The sequence below is a fragment of the Pocillopora verrucosa genome, chromosome 10 (genome assembly GCF_036669915.1).
Source record: "Pocillopora verrucosa isolate sample1 chromosome 10, ASM3666991v2, whole genome shotgun sequence".
Taxonomy (NCBI): Eukaryota; Metazoa; Cnidaria; class Anthozoa; order Scleractinia; family Pocilloporidae; genus Pocillopora; species Pocillopora verrucosa.
This window is the reverse complement of record NC_089321.1, coordinates 322,292-343,320: the sequence shown is the minus strand read 5'-3', so window position 1 is coordinate 343,320 and position 21,029 is coordinate 322,292. Positions and strand designations below refer to the sequence as shown.

Genomic DNA, 21,029 nt, shown 5'->3' with positions numbered 1-21,029 from the left:
CGATTTTTCCAGGAGTTACCCCGTTTTGTGGACAGTAATCTCTTTCAAATTTTGCTCCATCAATTTTTTTTCAAACGATCTTTCGCATCTTACGGACCCTTTGCCGCTACGATGACTTAAATAAATTTCAGAAAAAGATTTAAACGACATGGCTGGTTGATTATTTCACCGCAGGCTACTGAATAAGAAACAAAAGCAACGCCACTAATTTGTTTTGCCGCACACGGAGACTTTGACAACTTAACACACAGGAAAAAAAAGCAGGATTTAAGATCACCGCAATAACGAAATTTATTATGGTAAATAACTACCACTTTATTTCAAATTTGTTGAAATCACGAGATTCAGTCGTTGGATACAAAATGTCTCTCATTTTCCTGCAATTTGATCGATTTCTTTAAACAAGTCTTGAAATTTGATCGGTTGTTGTATTTTTAGTAGAGTGGTCTCATTGTTTGGGATAAAGATGCGATTTAGGAAATAAAATGGTGCGATTTGTCTATCAGATTGCAACGATCACAGGTGATTTTTAAAGAAATGTAATGAAGGATTTTATTCCCCGAAATATTCCATCAAAAACATCATAGTACAGTAAATACTATCGGTTCACTCAGTAAAGATGGCGACATTTTTACGCAATCACGCAGAATATTTAAAAACCAGGGCCGGGTTGTTCAAAGCTGGGTTAAGATAACCCAGGGTTAGTGTGAAATCCGATTTTAGATCTAAAAGCTTTACAAGAAAATTCAGTCGAATTCTTTTTGTTTAGAGTATGACTACTTGATGCTTTAAAAAGGACACTGAAACTTTTCCCAAAAAGGCTTTTGAGTAAAGGAATGAAGAAACGCAGATTAAAATTTAACCCTGGGTTAGCGCTAATCGGCCTTCGAACAACTGGGCCCAGATAAATTGGTTTTATCAACTGAGTTGATAATGTAAATTGGCTGCTGAAAAGAGTTTCTAAGTCAAACGTTTACATCGTTTGTCCTTCATAAGAGTGTCAGTTGACAGAACCAAATTATCTCGTAATACCCCATGACGCAGCATCGCCATTACCCTTTTTATTCATGTGTTAACTAATTATCAATCATCCAGTACTGGACGGACTGTCACTTCATGTTGTGGCTTTTAAGGATCATTCGAGTTTTCGATCGCAAGTTACTAACTTACGATCGAAACTTACAATTTGCGATGCATTATAATTCAAGATCCCAACATATAACGCTCCATTACGGCGAGAGGACTTGTACATGAAAAGAGATGGACTCAAAACTGGATCAACACCGAATCCGAGCGGAAAAACGACCTCCACTTTGTCCGTTTTAAGGCAAATACGTATGAGTCGATGAGTCGGCATAAGCTCGCTCATAATACGCTTTTGTGCTTGCTTGGATGGTACGAAAACCTTTCTTTTCCTTGTACTGGTTCTAGTTCTTCAACCATGTTTGAAATATTTTTGTCGAGAATATACCAGTTCAGCCTCTTCCGTGAAACGTCACAAGTTTATGTTAACAACATGCACAAGATTAATTCTCTTTACACTATTTTACTTTTGTTTTTCAATTTCTTTCCTTTTTTCATTCGAAGGTTTGGCAGGTAAACCATTTTGGAGACTTGAGTGTTAAGCTTATTCATTTTTGTTTCTCGATGGACACATTTCGGAATCTCTGTGTTGAAATTTCTCCCCTGCACACATCAGAGTTCAACGAACGATTCTTCACAATCGTTTTTATTTGTTAAAATAATTGTGTTATATTATGTGTTTCACGATAAAATGCAGCGTTTTTAATTCGTTATCAATTCCTTTGTAGTTATATCAATTAGCTTTTTCTGTGGAAATTGTTTTTCCATTTAGTACATAAATACGTAGAAAAACTTGCAACAGATAGAATATGGTAAAAAGTTGTGTCAATCATGGAAATTGGATTTACAAGCATTAAGAAGTATTTACTGTTATATACATCTGTTCAATATCATGAAGAAAATTCGGTGTTTGGAAATTATGCACAAGAAAGTAATTATTTATAAGGTATCATCATCTCAACAATACCTTTCTTTCCTTATTGCAGTTCTCTAAAGCTTTGGCTATAAACATTTCTGCTCCAGATCTGCAAACAGAACTTCGATAGAGTGATGATTTTTTTTAAACATTATATTCACGTTTGCTCTAACCCCACACGGGTTAAATGTCTCATGAAAATTACGTCTATTCTCACTTTTCGCTCTTTGTATACGTAAAATATGAATATGTACATTTATATTACAAGAACGCTTGCAGTTCGAAATGAATCAATTAAAGGCTCAAGCATATCTATCTGAGCTTAAATTGAGTCTGTTCAGATGAATCAACAGTTCATGAAGAACTCGCTTCTGTGGGCATGTCTCAATCGTGCAATGCGCATGTCGGCTCTGGATGCACTCTTCACCCTCCCCTCCGATACACACTGGCTGTGGATTAATACTAGGGAGAGAGGGTATGGTAGTTGTTGTCACAGTAAGCGGCCCTCTATCCTGCACTAGTCAGATGTTCGATTTCATCCGAGCTCTTAGCATCTGCCGGGTTCGCTCAGAGGATGTGGCCGAGCTGGAAGACATCTGATGAAAAAAAAGAATAAGTTGAAAATCAAGCATAACAATTTCATGATATGTTAGGCTACGAATGTTAGGCTATGCAAGGTCTTCAAATAAACACATACACACAACCCACAATTCCTCCATTCGCTCTGATGAAGGGCTAATTCTCGAAATTTTATCTTCGAAACTCTTCACGGTGGCTAATTTACGTTATCAATTCAATTGATAATACTAAATTACCCTATGCAAGGTTTGACTGGTCTTCAGTCTTCCTCGTGGCGCTGGTGGCCATCACAGAAACCCGTGGGCGGAGGTGTGATGATAAAGTCCAGTGGAAAAGAGGAAAATGCCTTCTACCCTCCATGCTCCAGCGGGGTTTATCATTACCTATTAATCGTTTTTAAATCTCACCAAGCTAATATTTGGCAGTCTTCGTAAAAAATGAGTTTTGCATAATGATGTCACAAAACATTGGAACGAAAGCTACAGGGCAACGCGTTAGCGTGGCTGTGTTCATAACGAAAAAAAATTGTAATTTGTTACGCTCCGTGTTCATAAAATAGCTCCGTAACCCTCACCGAGGCTTGACCGTTGGTTCGTTTGCTTTACGGCTTGTGTAAGCGGTAAACTAACTGAATGTGTGGCTAACTGACTATTTTTACGGTACGAATGAATTCTTCGAAGTTTTAATCAGTGCTGTTAGTACTAACAAACAGAGAACCGTACAACAAATCGCTTTAACTGCTTCACGCTCTTTGATCTGAGGTAAGGTCAGTCGGCGCGAAGAGTCCCTAAGAATCTTGCACGTTCGGTTAGAGTTTTCTAGGTTAGAGCGATTTTGTAGAGTTGAATGGCTGACCTGGAAATCAAACACGATGTTTGAAGAGGATGAAAAACTACGAGGACGGAGCCAAACTAAGGACGATTGAGTTAAACAAGTTTAACGTAGGAGATAAACATAAATACAAAGTAGAAATCAAGCGCATGTTATTCAGTTGTAGCAAGACAAACGTATCGTGAGGAGGAGCTAAAAAAACTGAAGTGACTTCCCATGGAATAAGCGGGGTATTCAGTAAAAAGAGATTGTACTTTCTACAAGAAGTTTGAGAAAAACCCACCTTGGATGTGTGCGATTTTGTTGACTTCTTCTTTATTTTAGGCAGAAGCACCGGAGCCGAAGCACTGGAAAGAAAAAGACGGATAATGGTTCTTGACACAATACTATTTAGTGCTGGCTGTGACAAAATATCAGAGAGCTACTTTTGAAACTGCTGTGGTATATGTGGCCTAGAATGAAGTTCTAAGATCTCCTGGGTTGGTGGAAGTTTGAGCTGTAGGTCTGATGGTCACCCTGGGCCTTAATGGCCATCGTGGCCACCGTCGTTTCAGTTAAGAAACCGGTTTCGCTTTACATAAGTATCTTTGTCACTTTAAAACTGAACTTGGAATCACTGTTGGTATCTGAGCAAATACGCTCCTGCCCCTCCCCTAACCCAACGACTGTCAACTGATAACAGGTTAGGGTAAATGTTGGGTTAAAATGGTCTAAAACTTCATAAGTGCATCTGCGTTTATGAGAACATGTAACTGTATAGCAAAGTGCCACTTTCTATTAAGATCACCTTTGCACACCTAAAACCAAACTGCAGTTTTCAAGATTGTCTCTTAGGCCAACGAGGAAATTCATTGATGGAAATTCATTGATTGTCAGTTGTGAATTAACGATTAATTTACAGGAACATGGGACGAAATAGCTAAAATAGTTGTAGAGTGAACTAGAGAGATTAGAGTTTTGATGTAGAAATGAAAGAAAAAGATGAAGGCAAAAAGTGAAAGTTAATATATATTACCCTGATTCATTAGAGCTTTCAGAATTTTCTTTATTCTTACGTCTACAAGAAGGAGCTGACTTACATCGTGGAGTTGTCCGAAGTTTTCTATTTGATAAAGAGAGGAGAAAAGAGGACAACAAAAAGAAAAGACAGAGTTAGAGTACCAAAGATGGAAGGGTAAGAGAGGACGAAAAAGGAAAAACATCAGGACGGTCGTCTTTTTCCGGGTATCGGCCGGCAGAAAAAGAGGAAAGTAAAGAAAGAGAAGTCGAGATTAGTAATAAAGTATAGTAGAGGAAAAATCGCCAAACTAGAATGAGGATCCAAAATTTAAGGAGTACGAAAAGGTTCAGAAAGAAGAACAAAGTTTCGTTTGTCACTGTCACATTTTGCCATGCGGATACATCTCTTCTGAGGATAAGAGAAAAATGACAGACTTAAACTACAAAGAGATGTTTAGAAACAAATCCCTTTCCTGGGAACCCTGGATATGATCCTGTTCATGACTTTCCTCTGTAACAATCTGTCGATACAACGCGTGCAACTTAACCGTATTGAATCATGATAGTTCCTTTTCTTCACATTCAGCTCTTCAATAATCTGGAATGTGCGATCAGAATCTCACTCCTCGTCGCAAAGATGCGTACAGGTAATGTGAAATTAGTGATGAATTTTCAATGTCCCAAGAAATACCGGGAGAAAAAAAGAATACCTTTTGCCCTTAAATGATGTAACAGCTGATTTTCTCCGCGGAGAATTTTTCAAGATGGAAGCTGTGCTATTCCTAAAAAGGTGAAAAGCAAGAAATGGAAAAAGGGGAGAGAAATAATTGCATGGGAGAAAAGAACCGGACTAAGACTGAACTTTGAAGACTTTCACGCAACCAAATTTGGATATATTCATATGGGACATGTTTAGGAACATGAAAAATTGCTGACATAATACCTTTTGATAGTCTTAGTTGAAGAAGCAGAGGAAAGCCTACTAACAGTGAGGAAGGAAAAATAAAGTCAAAACAATCAGTGATGATCTCAATTCGAAACAGCGCGAGCAGTACAATCAACTAACAGAGCTTAAAGCGAGAAATGAATCCTTCTGATTACCAATGGATCTGTTGTAGCTTTTAAAGTAGGTGTGCGGACTACAGAGTAAATACATAGCAAATACGAACTTGTAAAAAATTTTAAAGTGTAATAAAGAAAGAAGCTTAACATTTCAAACAAACTCAAATATCTGAGCACGAAAACCAGGAAGTAGAGTGGCAAGAGAGCTTCTAGAAAAAAGCTTAAACAAGCTTAGAATGAGTTTCTGAGGAACAAGGATGAACAACAAAGGAAGTAGTGTAGGTATTGTACAGAGCACGGAGGAGAATAATCAGAACCCATCGTAGAAAAAGGACCAAAGTCAACATAAAAGAAACTGCGCCAATCCCAAAAAACCATGCAGCACCTTTCCAGCATGTACCTAATAGAAGAGTTTGAGTTGCTCCACTCCTTTATTCTCGCAGCAGGTGCTGAGAAGCGTCTGAGAGAAAGAAGAAACGTTCAAGAACATGTAGAACACTGAGAATGGACGGAGAGTGACATGATGTTTCAGATTGAGGGCAACCTATAAATTGACTTTAAATAAATGTTATCATCAGGAATATCAAAACAAACAAACAGCGATATGCAGTTTTTGTCAATCGACATTAAGTTGGAATTTAATTTTTTACACCGACCTTGATTTGATGAGTCCGTGGTCCAAACTGAGAGCTGGAGCGGAAGAGGACCTGTACGTTATACCTTGAGGGCAATTCCACTGTGAGGAAAAGGCGTCTCTCAATCAATTAATCGATAAAGCCTTAAATCTTGTGATCGAGCTATCAATCGATTACTCAATCAATAAATCAATCAGCCAGTCAGTTCTTCAGTCTATAAGTCACTTGATAAAACCATTCATTCGATGGATCCGATTCAATCAATTCAGTCAGTCGATCGGTCCGTCAGTCAGTCAGTCAGCAGGCCAGCTAACCGGTTACACAGCTGGTCAGTCAGTCAGTCAGTCAGTCAGTCAGTCAGTCAGTCAGTCAGTCAGTCAGTCAGTCAGTCGTCAGTCCGTCGGTCAATCAGTCAGCCGTCAGTCGGTCAGTCAATCAGTTAGTCGTCAATCAGTCAGTCAGTAATCCAAATAGAATTTCGAACTATTTTCAAAATCTTTAAAGGAATGATTACTTTCTTTGCGAAAACAAATAAATCAATTAATAAAATTAAGCCTCACTTGATGTGTTGGATCCGAGGTTGCCCCAATATGAAGTTTCTTTTCACCAAGTGCTTGGAGAACAGCGATTCCTGTGTAAGAAAAAAGACCAATTTAAATAAACATTTACAGTGCAGAATCGTAAGAAACATAACAAGAAAAAACTTGAGACCATAAGGGCAACAAAAAGACGCAGAGTTTTAAAGAGTGACACGGACTACACTTGTTCAGCTCACGTTTGTGGAACGCACGACTCCCGGTGTAGTGGTCTGGTCTTAAACTGGCCCCCATTTAAACCAGCTCTGTGCTGCACTGAGCCAGCCAGTCTAAATATCGCAAATACATACATAGACTGCAAATAACGTAGTTTACTTTTCCGAATATACATTACGGTGACCTAGCTTTTTCTACTGAATTTAAACTTACCCAGGACTGTGCTCCGCCCTTCTCTCATGTATTTTCTTGTCCATTCGTCCAACAAAATGTTGTAATATCTCTATAAGGAAATTGGCAGAAAAAAATTCGATCAAGGATGGAGGGAAGAGAAAGTTATTTTAAAAGAGAGCAAAATTGCTGGAGTCCGTCGCACCATTCGGGGGAAAAAAACAGTGATTGAAAGAAATGGTTGGCGCACCGCTCGGACCTCTGAGAGCGGCACACACTATAAGTAGTACCTACTACATAAATCCGCGCGGCGCGCTAAAATCTTCCTTTTTTTCTCTGATTTCTTTTGGTCGCGCGACGAACTTCGGCAACAAGCAGGGACTGCCCGTGGTTTAATGAGGCAGTAATAACTGTTTGTGCGTAAAATTATCCTCACCTGAGACTCAAAGAATCTTAAATACTTGTTGGACGACATGGATGGAAAAACTCTCTGAAAGCATCCTCTTCGACTATTCTGTGAGGGAAAATAAAAACGCTCGAGCTATGCTACATTACGGCATGTTTCACTTTCTCGAATGCATGGCAGTCTCTTATGAAGGATAAAATGAATTCACTTTTCTATTTCACACACACATAATAAGCAATAAACTTTGTAAATTTTGCTTTTCACTACGAAGAGAAATGGAAACAAAGATTTGTTCAAAAATTCGAATGTATAGTGTACCTCATCTTCTGTCTCCATAAGCATTCTAATGTCGTCTGGTGTCAAGATGTCAAGGATTGACTGTTTCGTGCGCTAAAAGACATGAATGAAAGAGAAGTGGACTGATTACAAGTTTGTATTATTAAAATTTCTTACCAATAAATTCAAAATTCGAGTAATCCAAAGTAAGTGACGAACGCAGCTAGGGATTGCACTGGATTAAACCGATGTTTCTTAAGCTCCAACAGCCTATGTGATTGTTTTAGAAAACTCGATACTCTCTTGAATAACGAGATGCTGATGTTCACTAACACAAATCCCAACTACTCGGTCCCTTTTGCCTTTCCGCGCTCGAAGCATTTTCCTTGATTTCACCGTAAATTGTCTTATTAGTTCATTGCGACATTTTCTTTTTTTTTTTAATTTCTTTTTTTTGACTGGCTGTGTGGTAACCTCCGTTTGGGTTTTTAACGCAATTTATCCTAATGCATCCTAGAAAAGCCAGTAAAAGGGTCAAGTGTCTGTTGTTCAATGATGCAGACTTTAAGCGCTCTCTGCGGAGTAATTTCGAGTTCTTGAAACATGTAGTGTAACTGTCAGCAAGATGAGACATAGTTTGAAGCTACACTGGTTTGCAGATTTAATGAATGTAACCGAAGAAGTTACAATTCATAGACCCAACGTTTCGACACTCCTGTCTAGTGCCTTCATCAGGGGTGATCTAAACGCTGCAACAAGAGGTCCTTTTATATGATCACTAATTGGCGGCCTTTTTTCTGACGAGGTGTAAATAGGCGTCAGGAAGCAGACCGCCATCGTCACGATTTAAAGGAGCGTGGGCGGAGTTAATGTGCCAAGCCTCCAAACAAAGGCGCTGGTGGTAACGCCGATTAGTAGTGATAATTTTAGAATTATCCCACCCAATTGTATGGTTGGTTAGGCAAGTATGCTCCGATAAAGCTGAATTTTCCTTTTTGCAAAGAAAAACCGCTTTTTGGTGCTCTTTTAACCGTGTACCAAACTGGCGTTTGGTCTGTCCGATGTATTCGTTATCACAGTCATTGCAAGGAATAGAATAAATGGCGTCGGTTCGTTGTTCTTTCGTGACAGGATCCTTAGGTTTGGCGAAAATATGCCCCAAGATATTTCAGCAAGATCAGCAAGATCAGCAAGATATTTCAATAATTAAGGCATTGTGAGATTTCTAGATGCAATCATTTAAAAGAAAGGAATTTGAAGGGAAGCGTTGTAAAATGCGTTCCTACCTCGTCTAGATGACGTTGAACATAAAACGCATGCTGAAACACAAGAAAAATAACGTCCAACACTTAAACAAATTAAGACGACACACAAAAGAACAGTTTGACTTGGTTCGAAGTCAATTCCTTGTTACATTGTCGCAAATAATGGAATGTATCTATAGCCAGTACTTTTTAACATCATTTGTACGTTCTAATAATCCGTAAGGCGGGCTCATAAGTAAAATGATTAAACTATATGTTGGGGTCAGTGAAGGAGAAGTATTAAGTCAGCAGCAATCTCCGATACAAAAGCACTCAATAGAGCATGTCTAACTATTTCACTTCTTGAAACATAAATCTAGACTATTACCATACTACAGAATTTTTTTACTTTAGTCGTTGTCTCCACTGGAGGTAATTGACCTAAATGTATTTGCTGTTTTTAGAAATTGTAATCGTTATGATTGATTGGTAACAGGACTTCCTGTCGTCCAATTCTGTCTGTAATCATACTCTTGATTGACAAATTGGACTCCCGCTTTGCGGTCGTCCAATTTTGTTAAACACCCGTATGATTACCGACCGAATTGGACTCCACTCGGTCCTATTACCATTATATATATGACGTTGTCACAGTAAATTAAGACTGGCAAACAACATAAAAACATGTTGTTCTAAATATCTGTAGGTATTTGCCATCCATAACATATATTCACCTTTCCTCTCTCATCTGAAGAAAGACCCGTCACAGCTTTATCTTGAACAAACTGGTTCATGTTACTAGTGCTGAAACCAAACAAGAATTTCACGTTCATAATACATTATACTCATATGTGCGCTGCACAATGCAACCATATTGAAAAATTACATGTTGGCGGAGTCACGTGCCTCACTATTCATCATTTGCAAATAGCTCGTAATTTCAATTTCTCTCTGATATTTCAAAAGTTAGACTGACCTTGAAGTTGAGGTTGTGATCAGGTTTTCTGGGATGCAAAACCCTGCCAGGTTTAACAGGTCTTTTATCATCTGTCCCTTGATGTTACGGTCCAGTTGAGAGGTGGAGTGAAGACTGGGGAGGAAGTTGACGAAGTTTACTCGATTAACGAACGCGCATTTTTCTGCGCATCTCAATACGCACCTAATTGTACATCTTACTGCGCATCCTATTGCACACCCTTTTACACAACTTGCTGCGCATCTTATTGCACTTCAGACAAAGAGTAAACAAAACGAATGCTCGTAAATGTCCCGCAATAAATCAATTAACACAAGATGTGCATTAAAAAACATTTTGAAAAATAAGTTAAAAATCATCCTCGTTTTCGATGAGAAAAATTATAAATGGCAGCCTTCTTGTCCCTTACTATGTTCCAATGGCTGGCGGACCATGGAAAAAAAATTTTTTTGCATGCGAAAACAATTATTTGAATGGGTTCACAAGAACACCATAGAACTACAATCCCTTAAGAATGAAAATTTTTGAGTTGGATACATATCCCTCGCGAGGTCAGTATTTCAATCTCTTGAGTATGTGAATTTCGGTTGAATACTGGTATCTCTCGCGTGGTCAATATTTCTGAACATGACAAATGCGTGAATTACCTTGGAGATATATTCACTTCTAGTAGCCACGGTTTAAGGGTCTCATCCAACATGACATCAAATCCAAAAAGCTCATGACAGCAAGATCTAGACAATGTTGTAGATGGTAGTAAAGGTATTACAGTTAGTAATACTGACTGAGTTAGATGTTCCAGCAGTAAAAAAAAACAGATTTTGTAACTTACCGTACGGACCATGAAAACGAGTTTAGTAAGATATTGACGAAGTACATTAAAAAAAATACGCGCTTCTGATTAGCTGAAAACGAGCGCATTCTCATGTAACACGAGTGCAAAGTTGTAGCACAAGTGCAAGTTACAAATGGCGCGCGCACGCTTTCAAATTTCGTTTGTCTCGACTTTCTGCAATGTTTTTTCAAGTATATTACTAACCAAGTAATTACATAATTTTTCTTTTTCATAACTTTTTCTTTTTGGTGTAATAAGCACTTGCAAATTTTTCAAAGATTACAAATAGCACTTGCCCTATGAGCTCATGCAATTCTGTCGTCTTTGAAAAAATTACTCGTGCTTATGAGCACCAAATTACACTCGAAATCATGTTAATACTTACACTTGTTACATCTCTGGGTTCAAATAGTGCGCGAAGATATCAATTCAAACAAAATTTTGAATTGAGGGGGGCATACAGCCATAAACAGCCCGGTAAATAGACCAATCATAGCGTACGTACTATAACTAAACTCTGTTCAAAATGCACAAATGTTGTTCAAGACCAACTGCAGTCTCTTACCTTTTTCTCACATTCTGTTTCACCATGGTGTTTACCGCTGAGTCAGAACTGAAACATTCACATCAAGAAGTTCAATTTCACTAAATTTTCTTGTGCATGTTAAGATTTAAAGAAACGGCGAAAATGGTGAAAATGTAGAAATAAGTAAAAATAGACCTTCAGATTCTTGGACAAGCACAGTGTAATGACAGGGTTCAAGTTTTCAGCAAAATGCGACAAAAAATGTATCTATAGTGATAATTTACATGCGTTCTTTATTATCTACAAAGTTTTCAAAGTTATCATCTCCGTAAGACATTTGCGGCTCAAAAAACGTTAAAACTGATCAGTAAACGTGTCGGTATCTTGTTTTTGCCGCTACGCCACCTTCGCAGGAACTCGTTCTATAATGCTGGCGGCTTCTGCCTTTTATGGCCAAACTAACGCAAGTTCAAACTAGCTGAGTTACTAAAGAAACTTCAACCTATGGACTGTTGTGCAGCTGTACTTGTCAAGATGGATTTTACTAACTTTCCAGTGAGTATTACTTTACAACAACAGCACTTTCTGTTACTTACGCTATGATGGCTTTGACAACCAAATCCTTAATTGTCTCCCAAACATGAACATGGTTGATGTTCATGCGTTTCATGTAACCCCAAAGAGCTTTCAAACTCCTACAAACAGAAGCGTCACGTTTAATTAGCAAAATGGAATGTTTATTTTTCAGCTTATCTATGAGAAAGGTTGCAATCAAATTAAATACAAATGTACTCCAAATTAAAATGTACCATAACTTGGAAGTACTGACAGAAAGAATAATTTTTTGACGACGGCGTCGGAATATCGTCTGTACTGAGCTTGCTCTACCCCAACACATTTCTTTGCAAAGCTAAACAAATTAATCGTTTACACTTTAAAATTTGTAACTACGTTCTCCACACTGAAGTCAATCACTGTTAGGGTTTAGGGGTTTAAGCTTATTACAGTAAGTACATGTACAAGTGAATGAACAACACTACTTTAACCTACCATTTGTGTCCCTGACAAACAGTTTCATCTGAATTCGCTTGGTAAGCTCCTTCATTCTTTTTATTGATGCTGTAATTTGTCAGATGCATGAACTTGTTGCTCAAACTTTTCATGGATGATGAGTACCTTGAAAACAAAATGGAGATGGGAATCTTAGGAGGTGTACAGTGTAGCTTTGGACAAATTAACCTTCACAACTACTTAACCATGCACACATCTATTTATTGTATGTCATACTTGAGTCTTTGAAAACTTACTTGCATGTTGCAAATCTCACAAGCCCATCTTCAAAGACATATATCCTAAGTGGATCGTATGAAGTGACGTAGACATAGATTCGAAGATCAAACTTGCTTCCATTGATGAGAAACGGTTTGGCAAGGTACCTAAAAATCACAACAATGATGATATTAATCAAATTGTTACAATTTCTTCAAATGTGATTGGTGCATTAGCTGCTTTATTCTACACTAAATATTCAGTACAGTTGTAATCGGATAATTGGCTGTAATCGGACACTTGCAATCTGACAGTTGAAGCAGCCAACCATACTTAGTCCTTTCAGTCGAATCCACCAATCACAGAATTGATCACAATAACCATAGCAAAAACCACTTATCCTAGGAAAATTGTGGAATTTCCAAAAGTTAAGGAATTTTCCATCTAAACATTTTCTCTCCTACACATATTTGTCCAAAATGTATTTGTTGTTTTCAGAAATTATAACTATTGGTAGCAGGACTTTGAGTCATCCGATTCTGTCTGTAACTATACATGTGAGTGACAAATCAGACTAGCGCTTTGCAGTCGTCCAATTTTGTAAATCACTCGTATGATTACAGACTGAATTGGATGACACAAAGTCCTATTACCATTATTAATGACTAGTCTTCTTAAGAACATGCTTAGTGCTCACTCAGCCATCAGAGCTTAACCAATTATAGTCTACAACATTTATTGTGCACTGTACAGCTAAGTTACAATTCAACAAGGATTAGTACCACTGCAGAAGAATTACAGCCTGTTAATGTTTGAATTTATTCTGGGGGTGTGCTTCATCTTTTTGGGGAAGTGGGTGGGAAGAAAGGCAGTCACAGTAGCCTTACTGCAGTGATGATTGTCACCCATGAGTAATGAAACTCTGGACTTGAAATCTCTAAAGGTTGTGGCATCTCTCTACCATGTATACACAATTAATGTACATGTACTAGAGCATTGCAATTGCTATTGTTGAGTATTATCCCTACGATACTGAGTAGTACATATAGACAAGTTATGTACTAGTTAAATAAACTCAGAGGGAAATATACAGCATACCTCTGAACAATAACAGGTCTCTTCCTTGGAATTTGATTCCACTTGTGAATGACACGGATTCCAATCCCTCTGGCTGAAGCAGGCTGTACATGAAAAAAACAGATTAACGCTTTAACTCTCAGAGGTGATTAACATGGAACTTCTCCCTATGGTACAAGCAGAAGTTGCTATCTTGATCTAACACTAAATTCTCATAACTGATATATGAGGAAATGTGTAGCAGCTAGAAAGGAGAATTAACAATCAGATCTTGGGAGTTAAAGGGTTAAAAAATCTAACGATACCATGCAAATCAAAGACTTAATTGCTAGTTATATAATTGATTAAGTGCAGTCTTGACATGTTAGTCACCCTTCATACCTCCAAAAGGGTCATAACATATGCACATAATCAAGGCTGTACTATGGATCGTCATGATAAAGATTAACTCAAGTTTGCACAGTGGTGAAATGCCTCAAATACAGTGGCAGTCACAAAAAAGGGGACCATTCAAACACAAAAAAACTTTTAACAGACAACAGTATAATGTTTTACTTGAAATTGTAGATAATTACTAGTGACTGGCTTACATGGAAAACATTGATACTACTCCAGAGAAGATGTTACACTTGTGTCATGAAACTGCACATAAACTATTTTAGATATCCAGGGTTTTTAATACATAATTATAACAAAGGCAATGAAATGCTTCTTACTGGCTTGAGAATCCATTTCTGTCGACTGCTGGCATCGTCCCAAGCCCTTTTCAGTAGTTTCATGTCATAAGGCAGAACATAAGTTTGTGGAACAAAACCATAATCCTGTAGAAATGACAACAAAGGTGCCAGTTAGTAATGAGGGATGTTCTAAACAATCATTATGGATACAAGCTTAAGCCAAATGAGCTCTATTCCTTGACTTCAGCTGAACACCTGGTATCAGTATGTTCTGCATTATAATCTGCTCCACACAATACAATTTGACTTAAACTGGGCACATCTCCATTACAGAGGTTGGAAAAGGGGTGTCAGAACTCCAACAATGATATGTTGTTTTTCACTGCTAGGTTAACTTAAAATTTGCATCTCCCTTGTGAACTGGAGTTGAAACAAAATCCCCAAATTGCAAAAAAAAAAATTAATAAATAAAATAAAATCTCAAAAATGCAACCATCCTTGAATTCAGAATCCCAGATTTTTCAGTGCAGATTTTACTAGTCTAAGAATGGCTTCCCTCCCAGATGGTCTAGGAGAGTTCGATCAAGCTGGAAATCACACAAATCAGTTCACCCTTCAACTTCCATGAGTGACTAAGACGGAATTTTACTTATGATATCAATATAATATCAACCAGATATTAAGTGATGCTTGACAATAAAGAATATAAATTCTCTGAACTAACATTATAAGAATTGTATGGTTGACAGTAAGGAGAATGACAAATTTGATGTGGGAGTTGAAGGGTTAAGCATACAGATTTTCACATTCTGTTAGAACCCAGCTTCTTTATAAAATAATGATTTAAAGTACCCAATGTAAATAGTTTCTGATGAACATACTTTTTTTCCGTGATGCACCATCATCCGGGAGAGATTTCTCCACAATCTGTCTTTTCTCCCAATTTGAAATGTACCAGGAAAGTGGTTAACCTGGAAAAAAAATTGAAAGGTAAAAACTTGGCATGACCATGCAGCAATAGTACCAGCTAGTAAAATTTTTTGCATGCTTTCTGAGTGATGAGCTTTCAAGCTTATCCTTGCATCTTTAAACTTTAATGAGGTCAAACTATTTTTCAGGCACTGAAGCTTGGGTAAATTAACCCTGAGAAGAACAGAAAGCATTCTTATTCAACCTAAGAACATATGTTAGTTATACTAACATAATTATCACTTATTTATAATGTACATGCATAAAGTAGCAAGGCTACACAACAGTACATGTAGCTGCAGGGTTCGGTTGTAACTAACCAAAGGTTACCCAACAATTTTTCATTAAGCTTTGTAGTTTTGCACACCATTATAATTGTTTACATTTTTTCCCTTCAGTTTCATCTTACAGTCTGAGGTAAAACCCCTCAAAATGTAATCCCTAATATATATATATACAAGTACACTTCAAGAGAAACCAAGGAAAAGTCAAACTTTCCATCCTGGTTTAAAACTTACTGCCTTTGGGACAACAAACCCTCTATACTGTGACCCACAATTAACAATTTACATAATTTAGGCATAGTTACTACAGATTGGTCAGTTAGATTCATAGAGTCATACAAAACTTTAAGCCTATAAGTATTTTTATTTCAGATTCAAAAAAGGAGAAAAAAAAATTGTGTAACTGTTAATACTTAAAACACATAAGAACAAAGATGACTTCTTACCTTTTGATATTCTCTGACAGTTTTAAAACAGTTTGCTTTCATGTGTTTGCCCCAGTATCCTAGCCAGTCATTCCCTGCTTAACAGTAGACATTAATCAAAATATTAATTTAATGAATATTTTTCTTAAACACCTTTCTCAGGCATCTTCAGTGAGATGTGCACAATTGTACAACTAATTCTTACAGAAAAACCTGACTACAATATAAATTTTAAGAAACTAAAAGGCTGAGACTGGGCTATCATATCCAGTCTGTAGGAGTCAGAAGATTTAATACAGTCCTTCCTTCCTTTCTTTCTATGGAAACCAAGAGATGTGTACCTTTTATATTGGGAGCTTCTACAAAGCTCTAATACAAAACATTAGCATACAGTCTTCCTCACCTTCCCTATAAGTATATAAGCAAGTTTATGCAGCCATGTAATTAAAACTACTTGTAGTTTTTCAGGACAATGGGGTAAATGAAAAGATTTGAAAATCTCTTTCAAGCTTGTTCTCTGATGCTAACTACAGTGTACATAAAGACATTCAGCACATAATCCAAACCAGTTTTTCCACACATTGAGACAAAAATAGGGAGATTAATTATTTTACATGTTTGCTTTCTGATGTACAGTAACGACATGTCATGTACGCAATTGTATACACATATTAATCTAAACTACTTTACAGCACTTAAAACAGTCAAGCAAGGAAACTACTTGTATGACTGAAATCAGTAATAGAATAACAACTTACTCTTAGTTGGTTTAAAGCCAGCTCTTGCAATACACTGCTTGATAACATTTGGTGTTATAGAACTCATCTTCCACCGGAGGAGTTTTCGCAGTTCAGGTGAAAGTTGACCCACTACAAAAGATCATAGAGATACACTGTACATAAGTTACCATAGCAAATATATTCAGTATACAGGTACAGTACTGTACATTAAATGCTTAGAGAAAAAACTAAAAGTACTTATTTTGCTTTAGTTTAAACGATATTTTGCTCCCAGTTTGTGTTTCATGATTTTAGTACTCAACACTGTACATGACTGCATGCAGCTGAACTGGACTTACCTATAACAAGACAACATTCAATATCATAACACTAAAAGGCTGGAAAAACTTTTTTATACTGCATGTTAATAATGATTCAGTGCCTAGTCTACAAGGTCATTTAATGATTGCATGTTGATTTGAATCCCACTAATCTAAGTTGATTGTTTATACATTAAATATATGATTGAGAAAATCATATAATTATACAATGAAGACCATTAATTAAGAATGTACTTGTACTAAGTTTAAAATTTACTTTGGATAAAATTACTAAAATATATCACAATAAAATCATGCATGTGCTGTGGGAATATTATTCTGAACTGCAATTCCAAGTGATAAACTTCAACAAATTTTTATACTTAATTGACCCTTGCCCCTAAGAGTGACCAGCATCTAATTTCTCCCTATAATATCAGCCCTGAATCACACATTAAGGTCATGAGAATAAAGGAAGTGATCACTAACTTAAGAAACTATTGATTGTTAAACAAATTCTCCTTGCCAGCACCTTGAGAAATTTGGAGAGAAGAGCATGGAGAAAATAGATACTGAGGTTAGGGTGTAAAGGTTTAAAGTTTATGACGCTGAGAAAACAATACCTCCTTGAAGTGTAAAATACACAGTTTTATATTCAGTTTACCTTTTTCTCCCTCCACAGAAAAGTAGATGGTTGGAGATATATGAGGAAATAGGCTGGGTACTAGAGGAGGAATTTTCTCTTGTTTTTCATCGTCACCTGTTGATGCCCATGCATTTGTTTTTTTGGATGATGCAGAACTTGGGTTTGATGATCCTACTGTACCAGACCATCTGCGAGTACCTAACATCATTGGTCTTGCACTTGATGCTCTACTTTTGGCAGTAGAAACACGAGAGGAAGCAGCTGTGCTAATCAGTGACTGAGAACCATCATCATCATCACCATCAGAAAAGCCTGCTGTAATATAAAAGCAACATTTTAACATTATAGCATATTTATCTCCCTTACATTGTGCAATAGCCAACAGTTGATATTGTGTTAAGACAGGCATTAGTAAAAATTGAGTTGTGTTCATCAAGTCAAATGCACTTTAACAAGAATACTCTTGGGAAGTAACTTAAAAATTGAGTTGTGTTCATCAAGTCAAATGCACTTTAACAAGAATACTCTTGGGAAGAAACTTAAAAGAAAAATCTTGACCAGTCCTTTGAATTGTTTATTTGTCTTTGTTTCTTTGTTCCATTCATTTAAACTTTAGAGATGAATATGTCACATATACGACTGTGTCATGGGGCAAGAGTACCAAGATTGAATGCAACTGCTGTAAAATATTCAAATGTCTGCCTGCCTCAACAACAACAACAAAAGCAGGTGACTGAGTTGAAATTAGTTTTTTTTTTCCAAACTGATCACTATAGTTATTGCAAAGTGCATTATTAAAGCTTGGAGTTTGCCAATTTCAACATGAGTATTAGTTATTACCTTCATCAAGGTCATCGCATTCATAGAAATCATTGTCATAGTTGTCCTCAACAGACTCCTCATCATCATCATCATCATTCTCATCCATGTCGCCATCTTCTTCTTCTGCATCTTCATCTTCTTCAGCAATATCAGAGATACATCCATCGCCCGGCATACGCTCCCATGACGGACACCTTGACTTCTCGTAAAATTCCTCATTCTCTAGTGATTCTCCATCTCCGCTAACCCTGCTTTCGTCAACAACACTGTCTTTTTTTCTTACGTCGTAAAACTTTCTCACCATATAATTCTTTCCACGAGGCTCTGTAGGAGGCGCTGGCTTAATGTTCTGATCATCAGTTCTCCTGCTGTTCTGAAAGCCGACCGACTTTCGGTTTTGAGGGGGATGCGGCATGAACTTGAACGATTTCTGTGGGCTAATAGGCTGCGATTTGAGAACAGGCGGCGTCGCTTTTGCTCTGGATAACTTGCTCAAATGATTAGTAATCTGAATCCCGTTGAGCTTCGAAGATAAAGCTTTATCAAGCTGTACCTTGGAATTCATGACTTCGTCCTCAAAAGCACCCCTCAGTAAAACGTAAAAACATGAACAATAGATGTGACGCCTTCGTGTTGATACGCTTTCACTTCCAACAACGTGCAAAGTAAATAACTTTTGTGGCTCGAAGTTTTAGCGTGATCAATACATTTTTACGGAGTTTAAATACACGTTTCGAGGCTATAATTGTTCTAAAGAATTATCGTAGCAAAACAACTTTCCGACGGTGAAATACGAAATATTTCTCTCCTCTGACTTGATTGCTGACAGTTCGAAAGACTCACGTTTCTCAGTGCATTGTCTAACAAATGAGGGTTACTTTAACTGGAGAGGCTAACAAACATTTCTTACCGTTGCCAATGATTTGAAGCACAACAAAAAGAAGCTGTAGTAAAAATTGTTTTTGTAAAGAAATAAAAATTAAAGCTGGTACCACCAGGTGTACAGTGTAGATGCTGAAAAACAGATACTTGGATTTGAAGGTCGATTCGAAATGTTTCGCCTTGTATCTTAATTTTCGTGATAAATCGACTTCCTAGAGACCTGAATATCCTCTGATTAGCTCTTGACGACTTCGAGATCCAAAGCAGAGTTAGACTTCGAAATCTGACGTCTTCACACTCTCAAATAAAGCAGTCAAAACCAATACAATCCTTTACTTACTGGTTTGAATAGCTGAAGAATTCTTCAATGTCATTAATTTGACGTGATAATTCTTTCGTCAAATAATTCCCTGATTAGCTCACCAATCGAGCGTTAAAGCCACAAACTTCTTCTACAGAATCCAATCTCTACGATGGACTCTACAAATCTGTTGATTTTGTCCTTACCAGTTGTTGTTTACCCTTCGAATTCACTCCGATGATCAACTTTAGACGATGAAAAGTTACAAACGGTATGATCGATAATGGACCAAGGAAAAGTCGTTGATCGTTCAAAACAAAACGCTGTACCTCGTAAAAAGCTTTCAGATTCGCAATTACAGTCTTTCAGATCAAAGGAACAAAGTCAAAAGCCAAGTTTCGCAGCTCACATAAATTTCGAAACTCACTCTATTTCTGCGCCGGGTAAACTGGGCAAACTTTGTTGATAACCGTGGCAACGAATCGACCAATCACAGCGACGTGCTTCGCAAAGCACAATGCCCCTTACAGCGTCAGGGCACTCATCCGGCTTAAATGATATAATATAATTGTGTTTTAGCAGTATTCAGACGGAAGATTAGCTAACAGACAATATAAAAAATAAAACTAAATCCCTCCATATCCAAATTAGACTTCGGCTGTTCAACAAAGAGTTATTTTACAATTTTAAAGAGATCATATTTTGAGACTTTAATAACATACAAGGAAGTACTGACGGGTGTTTAATGTTTTCTCCTAAAATATTGATGATATTTTATCAATATGAGGAGAGGATATCGCGGAAGTTGTACTCTGATTGGCCACTCAAACTTAGAATATTCTTTGTTTCTCCAATTCTAGCAACGCCGAAAATATTGTAATCGTTGCAGGAAAAAATCATTTTTCTTTTGCCATAATACATCACTGTTTTAGTACATCCTAAAACAGAAACTCACCTCAGTGTCAGCGCCACTTCGGGGCACCACAAGCCACCTCCACAATATTCGGTGAACAGTCGTTAAAAATATTGATAAAAATGGAATGAAATAGCGTAAGTTTTTTATTATTATTATTATTATTATTATTATTATTATTATTATTATTGAGTGGGGAGGGGAGTGTTATTTTTTAAGTGAAGATCGTCACAAAAATTTTGTCTGGAAGGCAGTTTGATGAGGTCAAAATTCGAGTTAAACCCACACGACAAAGTCAAAAAAAATTTACTCCAGGTTAATGCTGTGATAAGTTACTACTTTCAATCTTGACATCTTCCAGTGTAATGAACAGTTTCGAAGGTAAGTGTTTCCACATTCTACTCCAAGAACCACACTTGGTTTTAATCTACACC

At 37.2% G+C, this 21,029-nt stretch overlaps 1 protein-coding gene across 3 annotated transcripts in view; it reads right to left on the bottom strand.

Annotated features, from left to right (window-relative positions):
• The window catches only part of LOC131769315 (tubulin monoglutamylase TTLL4), a 44,075-nt gene extending 23,961 nt beyond the window's left edge, over window positions 1–20,114 (bottom strand). The window contains exons 1-22 of one of the 3 annotated variants that reach the window (XM_059085042.2): window positions 18,518–20,114; window positions 17,696–17,992; window positions 16,751–16,861; window positions 16,014–16,090; window positions 15,196–15,285; window positions 14,354–14,458; window positions 13,659–13,741; window positions 12,599–12,727; window positions 12,342–12,467; window positions 11,888–11,986; window positions 11,331–11,378; window positions 10,578–10,664; window positions 9,931–10,044; window positions 9,689–9,758; window positions 8,997–9,029; window positions 7,753–7,824; window positions 7,465–7,542; window positions 7,071–7,140; window positions 6,666–6,736; window positions 6,127–6,206; window positions 3,693–3,756; window positions 831–2,595 (exon numbers count right to left, since the gene is read on the bottom strand). In XM_059085042.2, coding sequence (XP_058941025.2) covers window positions 2,521–2,595; window positions 3,693–3,756; window positions 6,127–6,206; window positions 6,666–6,736; window positions 7,071–7,140; window positions 7,465–7,542; window positions 7,753–7,824; window positions 8,997–9,029; window positions 9,689–9,758; window positions 9,931–10,044; window positions 10,578–10,664; window positions 11,331–11,378; window positions 11,888–11,986; window positions 12,342–12,467; window positions 12,599–12,727; window positions 13,659–13,741; window positions 14,354–14,458; window positions 15,196–15,285; window positions 16,014–16,090; window positions 16,751–16,861; window positions 17,696–17,992; window positions 18,518–19,064 — 2,526 coding nt within the window. In that variant the 5' untranslated portion in view covers window positions 19,065–20,114 and the 3' untranslated portion in view covers window positions 831–2,520. Of the gene's footprint in view, window positions 1–830; window positions 2,596–3,692; window positions 3,757–6,126; window positions 6,207–6,665; window positions 6,737–7,070; window positions 7,141–7,464; window positions 7,543–7,752; window positions 7,825–8,996; window positions 9,030–9,688; window positions 9,759–9,930; window positions 10,045–10,577; window positions 10,665–11,330; window positions 11,379–11,887; window positions 11,987–12,341; window positions 12,468–12,598; window positions 12,728–13,658; window positions 13,742–14,353; window positions 14,459–15,195; window positions 15,286–16,013; window positions 16,091–16,750; window positions 16,862–17,695; window positions 17,993–18,517 lie in introns of those variants that run through there. The other 2 variants (XM_059085043.2, XM_066173664.1) reach the window with 2 other exon arrangements.
• Window positions 20,115–21,029: the final 915 nt, after the last annotated feature.